Raw genomic sequence first — 6754 nt, 5'->3', positions numbered from 1 at the left:
CTCGGCATGTAGCTGTTGCTAATGCAGCTTTTGTTAAACCAGGTCTGGATCAACTCATCCATCTCGGATGCCTGTGCAGCTGTTTGACACGGGGACGCAGTCTGGGGCTCCCGAGGCACAGCTGGCAATGACAGCACCCCATAAAGCCAACAGACCCCACATGTGTTCCCATAATCTTGAGGTCTCATTAATGATGCATTTTTTTCATGTAGATAATGGACAAAATTGTGCGACTGTACCTGCACTGCCGGTTTCCTGGCAGAGGGTAGCGTTGGTGACAGACTACATTTCCCAGGAGCCTGTTGCGCAGGAGTCTCGTGTGTCACTGCACAAGGACCCTGCAGCTCTGCAGGAGGCACTTGGGCTGCTGCGGTTCCTGATGCTGGCGCTGGAGAAACATGACCTTCAGCAATTTGTCTCCTAAACAACCCAGAACAGAGCTGAGTTAGGGTCTGCTTTTGCTCCAGACCCTCGCAGGGTGGCTGGTTAGCCTTGTTTCATGTTAGACGCTAGATGTCACCTGCAGAAGAAGACAAGAGCTTACCTCTTCCAGAGAGATGGCCCCGAGCCAGCAAATTCGCTCTGTCAGCCTGTGCAGCGGCTGTGGCAGAACTAGGTACAACTCACCATGATTTTCCGAGAGGGAAGGGGGTCAAAATTTACTTACGGGGGGCAGGGGGATCTTCAGTCCCCGGATGCCTCGTTCCTCAGTGTTCACTCCGGCTTTTACGCTCCAGCAAATCTGTTCGTTCCACTCTGCTCGTCGCGACTTTTCAATAATTTAAGCCTTGCAAGTGTTTTATGCCAGCTGACTGTGGCTGGAGGGAGGGGTTTTCAGGTTGAAATCTTTGCCTCCGAGACCGAAGGGCTGCAGTCATTAACCCAGAGCAGTTGTGACTAATTTAAGCTTTGCGCTTGCTGGGTTTCTGGAAGAAGACTAAAGAGGCAGGACGATCTGTTGCCTAAGTTAGTAGCAAGGGGCTGACTTCTTCAGGAATTTGCTTTTCATAGTTAATGCAGGTTAATCAAAGAAAAATCGAATCTTACATTTCTGGTTACAGTAGAGATGTCTGTAAAAATGGAGTATAGTCAACTGCTTGCTGAAATGTGTGAAAGAAGCACGCTGGCATCTGCATAGCACTACTTTGTGACCAGTAACTTATTTGGAGTATTTCTCAGCGTATTCTATATAATTTCAACAAGCTTTTACAGGAGAATCTGTTGCATTGCTCTAATGATTTGTAACTTCTCAATCGTTGCTAATCTTTAAGCATGAATACCAAACTTAATGCACAAACACACTGTCAATCTGCTGAGGCTTTGAGCGGTGACTGTATCCCACTAGTACCTCTGAGTCCCGCTCCGGGAGGACGCTGTAGCACGGTGTGTCGCAGAGGTATCGAACCAAAGACAACCCCTGCTCCCGGGCACTCGCCGCCTGAGACAGGCTGGGAAGGTCCATCACCCAGTGAGACACTCCTGGCCTTGAAATGAAAGTAGGGGCAGCAAATATGTACCTACACTGTTTCAGGAGCAGCCCTGGGAAGCTGAGATCGAGTGGGACCATCTTCCCTGGCCACCAGTTATCTCAGTGAGAGAAATAACAGGCTAAACATGATTTTTGTGTCTGCGTCAGAAAAGCAGCAGGTTTTAGGCTGGTTCGTAGGATAGATGCTCACCTGCATGTTGTGTCTGCATTACGTTGGCCACTGTGGGGTTGTTCCTGACTGTAACGTGTGCTGCCACTATGCTGGGCAGAATTGGAGAAGCCACAAGCTCAGTAAGAGATTTGACTGATCTTTATTCAGGGGGAGCAACTGGAACAGGATTTTTAATCCAGTCTCTTGGAAAGTATGTGTATTGCATAACAAATCTACAAAAAGAAAGAAGGGAGAAAGATTTGGTGTTCGACGAGAATGTATTTTGGTTACTCATGCCCAGGGCCACTTTTAACAGACCTGGACGTGAATCTCCTGTTCTCCATGAATCGCCTGCACCCCCGTTGGGTCTGGTCCCTGCTGCCTGCTGGTGCTTGCACGGCCTCCTTGGCCGCCTGGCAGGGGGGATCGTGGCGCAGATGTTACCAGCGTGGTAGGTCTCCCCGCAGCTGCACCCATAGTCACGTTTGTTCCCTGTTCTTTCTCTTCAGTGACATTTCCCCTGGATCTCACAAAAACTCGACTGCAGGTCCAAGGTGAAGCTGCCGTTCATCGCAATGGAGCTGCCGCCGGCCAGGCGGTCCCTTACCGCGGCATGCTGCACACCGCGGCTGGCATTGTGCAAGAGGAGGGCTTACGAAAGCTCTGGCAAGGAGCCACGCCGGCCGTCTACCGCCACATAGGTGATTATCTGCTCGTGATGGGACAAGTTTGGGTCCTGCCTTCTGTGGCCAACAGCCTTTTGGAGCGAGCTTGCATCTTGTTGTACTTTAAATATATTTGTGAAGACTTCTTCAGTTTACCCTGCAATCCCACTTTGAAATATATGGGATTCTGGTTCAATCTCTTCTCTTCCCTCTCTTGCCCATTCCTTCACAGCCTTATTCTGGCTTCTGCGAAAACAAAATATAATTTCCCTGTGGTCTTTGCAGGAAGGTCTTCAGTGCAAGCAAGCACTCAGAGTCCTCAGAACAATAAATATCTTTTATTTGAGGGAAGTGGGGACGGGCTGGGGAAAAAAGATAAGGTTGCAAGCGCTAGGATGAAGAAATGCATTAGCGGTTTGGCCACAGGTCACAGCTTTCTGTGTTTTATTTGGAAATACAGTGACAGCAACAAACCTCAAAAGCACTTGTGGGAGGTCTTGTGCTTGGCACCAGCTGAGAGGGAAGCAATGCAGTCGCGTCTCCTTAGTGTGTGGAGATAAGCCGTGCTGCCTCCTGGCAGATGTATGGCTCAGCCAGAGAGATTCTCTGATGCTAAAAAGTTCTGGCTCTAGCGTTGCTACCAGCCGGCCCCCTCGCTTTCCCCATTTTGATCACAAACCTGAGAGCAGTGACCAGCTGACCCAGGCAAGCTCCAGAGCGTTTTACAACCAATCTCTTCACCTCTCTATCACAGCGTGACCTCCCGAAATGGCAGACCCAAGAACTGTCTCCTCCTTTTGTTTTCCACAGTGTACTCTGGCGTTCGGATGGTTGCGTACGAACATCTCCGTGACTCCGTGCTTGGCAGGTCTGAGGATGAAAGCTTTCCCTTCTGGTAATGTTGCATATTCACGCTTTTGCCTGTTTGGGGATTGTCCTTACTGTAGGAGCCCTGCAGCCCTAAAAGCTGTCTTTTCCTCATGGCTCTCCTACCCTAAAGAGGGTAAATATAAAGTAAGGGTTTAAGCACTGATACGGACTTTCTGATTTTAGTTTCAGGGCACTATCTTTTCATTCAGCTGGGAACAGGACTAAGAAATACTGAAGTAAGTTTCTCAGAGGCTTAACTAGGACCATGATTACTCTAATAAGGATACTCTACTAAAGAGATGGAGAAACATGATAAACCGCACCGCTAGGAGCAGCTGTCCTGGGCTGGCAGGAATTAGCCCGGGTGAGGGTGGAGGCAGGGCAGCTTTACCATGACTCAAGGTCTGTGATGTAGTGGCAGCTCCTTCATTTCCGCGTGGGCCGGGGGATGTTGGGAAGTGCAGGTGAGTCGTGGCCGACCATACAGCTGTGTGTGACGGCTGTTGGAGAAGCAGTGAGCTATTGCACAAACCTGACACCAGCGTGAGTAACCTTGACTAATCCTACAGCCGCCTGGGTAACGCAAACCAGGGGTTCAGCTGAGCCAGACTGGACTTGCAGCTTGTGCCCTGCTCAGCTCCGAGGTTACCCAAGAGCTCGATTAGCTCCACACGGGGTGAGGACACGTTTCCAAAAGTATGATGGACATGTCAAATATCCTCTGGAGCTTTGCAGAAGAGAAGTGAGGGGTGGTACATCTCAGATTTCCAGCTGCTGGAGGGATGGGTCCCGTTACATGTTGTCCAGCAGCAGTATGGCAACGCTTTGCCGTTTTGCTGTTTGCCGTACTCCTGGGTAAGAAATTATTATGCCATTGGATTATTAACGGGGAGTGTAAGAATAGGCAGGTTTGTCGATTCTGGTGGTGTATTTTAGCCCAAGAGATGGAAATTTCCTGGCTCTTGAAGAGGCAGATTGCAAAAGACAAGACACTATTTTGTTCTTGTGTGTATGGCAGACATCAACCTAAGTCAAATCTCTGCTTCCCTCCCGAGGAGACAAATGTTCCCTATAAACAGCAAACCCAAAGTCTTTGTTTTGCAAGTTCAATTCAGCAACAGTTAAATCTCATGCAATCCCTTTTTTGACAATGCAAGCAGTATATAGCCACAAAATTAACTCTTTGCCCATGGGGAATGGAGCGGATTTTTCTGTAAGTTTTGCAAATTTTGGTAATTTCTAATTGTCAAATCCTTACTGTTAAAATGTCAGTCATGTACTTTTATAATCATATACAGTATCATATCCAATCAAGTATTCTACTCCAAAATCAAATCTTGGGTCCAAAATGAAACTTTTTAGTATGGGATTTATAACATCTAATACACAATTCTTGTCATGCCTGATGCCATGGAAGAGGGAACTAGGGATAATAATGAAATTTCTGGTTCTACTAAAATAAGTAGAACCAGAAAATTAACACAACTCATCTAATAGCAATGGGAGATAAAGAAAAGTTTTATCTATCAGCAAGCAGTGTAGAGTTTCAGACTGGCATTCAGTTATTATAATACATGGAGCACCATCCCTTACTTGTGTACCTTGCCATCCTGCCTTTAAACCTTAAGCGAGGAGCATAGTGTAACCTGGAGAGGAAGTGGAGCATCTTGGTGATGTATAATAACTTGATTTTTTTCCCCAAGATAAGTTTTAAACCTTTCTTAAAATTGACAGAAGTATTATTGACTACCTTAAATACCTGCAGTTGCCACAATTATTACCTTAACTATGGCTGTTAATAAAAGGAATAACCATTTACACTGGTTTCACCTGGGTCGTGCTGCTGAACTCTTCAGCTCGAGCACTGCGATTTGTAAAGATTTTCAGTGTATTCTGGAGCACATTTTCTTTCCCTGTCCGGCAGGAAAGCTGTAGTTGGAGGCATGTCTGCAGGTGCCATCGGACAGTTTTTCGCCAGCCCGACTGATCTGGTGAAGGTGCAGATGCAGATGGAAGGCAAAAGGAAGCTGGAAGGAAAGCCGTTACGGTCGGTTCCTCTTGAAGCTGGTGGTTTCTTCCTGTCAATGATTACTCTTTGGCTGAGGGTGTGGTTGTCTCTGTTTTCTGCCACCCCCTCTCCCCAGCTGCTCGGAGCCCTTTCAGGGGAAGAGCAGTGCCCGGGAGGCACGTGATGGCTCTGGGCAGTGGAGAGGGTGGGGGGGCCGAGACTTCCTCCTTATTCCATTTATACTCACCTTTCTTATTCTGATGTACTGGTCCCAGAGACCACAAACCCTCGGCCATCCTACATGTGCAGCATGTCCATGCCAGGGCTCTGCCGGGGGGGAAGGAAGGATGCTTTCTGAAGAAGGGAAGCTGGAAGAAAGGACGGGGGACATGGCTCGTGCAGGATGCTCAGGCACAGGGAAGGGCTGGGTCGCCTGCAGACAGCAGGGCTCGAGGCCCTCCTGCAGATACCAGGACACACTGCTCTTTGCGTCCAAAACTGCTGGCACCGTTTGGTGTCTCGTACATTTAGTATTGCAACCCAGCTGTGGGATCAAAGGGTCGTCTGTCATTAGCGACCAGGCTGCTGCTTACCAGGGCAACCGGTACGTTTGGTAAAATATCATGGCGTGAAAGTCAAAGATGGATCCAAAAATGGATCAAAAAATGGATCCGGAGGGCCAGATCCTCGCAGCTATAAATTGCCTTTCCTATGTGAGGACCTGGCGCAGCAAAGTGCTGGAATATGCAAAGATTTCCCCATAGCTGGGCTCTCTACTTACTAGTTGCATATTGATTTCAGGTTTCGAGGAGTGCACCACGCATTTATGAAAATCCTGTCCGAAGGAGGAATACGGGGGCTTTGGGCTGGATGGGTGCCAAATGTCCAGAGAGCTGCTCTGGTGAACATGGGAGGTAAATTTCATAACTTGGTCTGCAGCGCTTAGGTCTGCATCTAAGCTTTAAGGAGAGTTCAGCTGCTCCCCTGATCTTTGTCTCTCAGTTATCTACACTGGGGACCTGTTTGAAGCGCACTGCAGGTGACTTCTGCCTTGAGCGTTTTATTCCTGTGGAAATCAACTTGCTTAGAAGTAACAGTTTGTGCCTGAGCCTGAGGGATGGTGACCTGGGAGCTGAGGGGGTCCCACAGCCAGCAGAGCAAGGGCCTTGCCAGCCACGACCCAGCTCCCTGGTGCCCAAGCACAGTAAGCAGGGTAGAGCCAGCGAAGGCAGCCAGGTTCCACTGAGATCCAGATCCTCGGGAAAGCATGTGGTAATGAGGCGGGTCTGAGGCCACGCCAGGAAGCTGAGTCAGCATCAGGTCTGGTGAGGGTCACCACGGTCAGACACAGCTCAGTGATGACCAGCAGGTCTGTGGTGATAAGAGAGGTCCAAGGTTGAGTTAGGGAGACGGTCCATGGGTCAGTGTCCAGATCAATAAGGTCCACAGCCCAGGCATGGTGTGATGGAGCTGCAGACAGGTACACCTACAGTGTTGTCGTGGTTTAACCCCAGTTGGCAACTGAGCACCACGCAGCCGCTCGCTCACCTCCCCCCCCCCCCCCCCCCCGC

General features: G+C 49.1%; 1 protein-coding gene across 1 annotated transcript in view; it reads left to right on the top strand.

The window, feature by feature from the left end:
- Positions 1-365: 365 nt before the first annotated feature.
- Positions 366-6754, top strand: part of SLC25A27 (solute carrier family 25, member 27) — a 13236-nt gene continuing 6847 nt past the window's right edge. The window contains exons 1-5 of the mRNA XM_009319672.1: positions 366-616; positions 2150-2341; positions 3116-3200; positions 5100-5222; positions 5985-6097. Coding sequence (XP_009317947.1) covers positions 514-616; positions 2150-2341; positions 3116-3200; positions 5100-5222; positions 5985-6097 — 616 coding nt within the window. The 5' untranslated portion in view covers positions 366-513. The remainder of the gene's footprint in view (positions 617-2149; positions 2342-3115; positions 3201-5099; positions 5223-5984; positions 6098-6754) is intronic.

The sequence above is a fragment of the Pygoscelis adeliae genome, unplaced genomic scaffold (assembly GCF_000699105.1).
Source record: "Pygoscelis adeliae isolate BGI_AS28 unplaced genomic scaffold, ASM69910v1 Scaffold121, whole genome shotgun sequence".
In the NCBI taxonomy this organism is placed as follows: Eukaryota; Metazoa; Chordata; class Aves; order Sphenisciformes; family Spheniscidae; genus Pygoscelis; species Pygoscelis adeliae.
The sequence above is the reverse complement of the archived record's forward strand: the minus strand, read 5'-3'. Positions and strand labels throughout refer to the sequence as shown.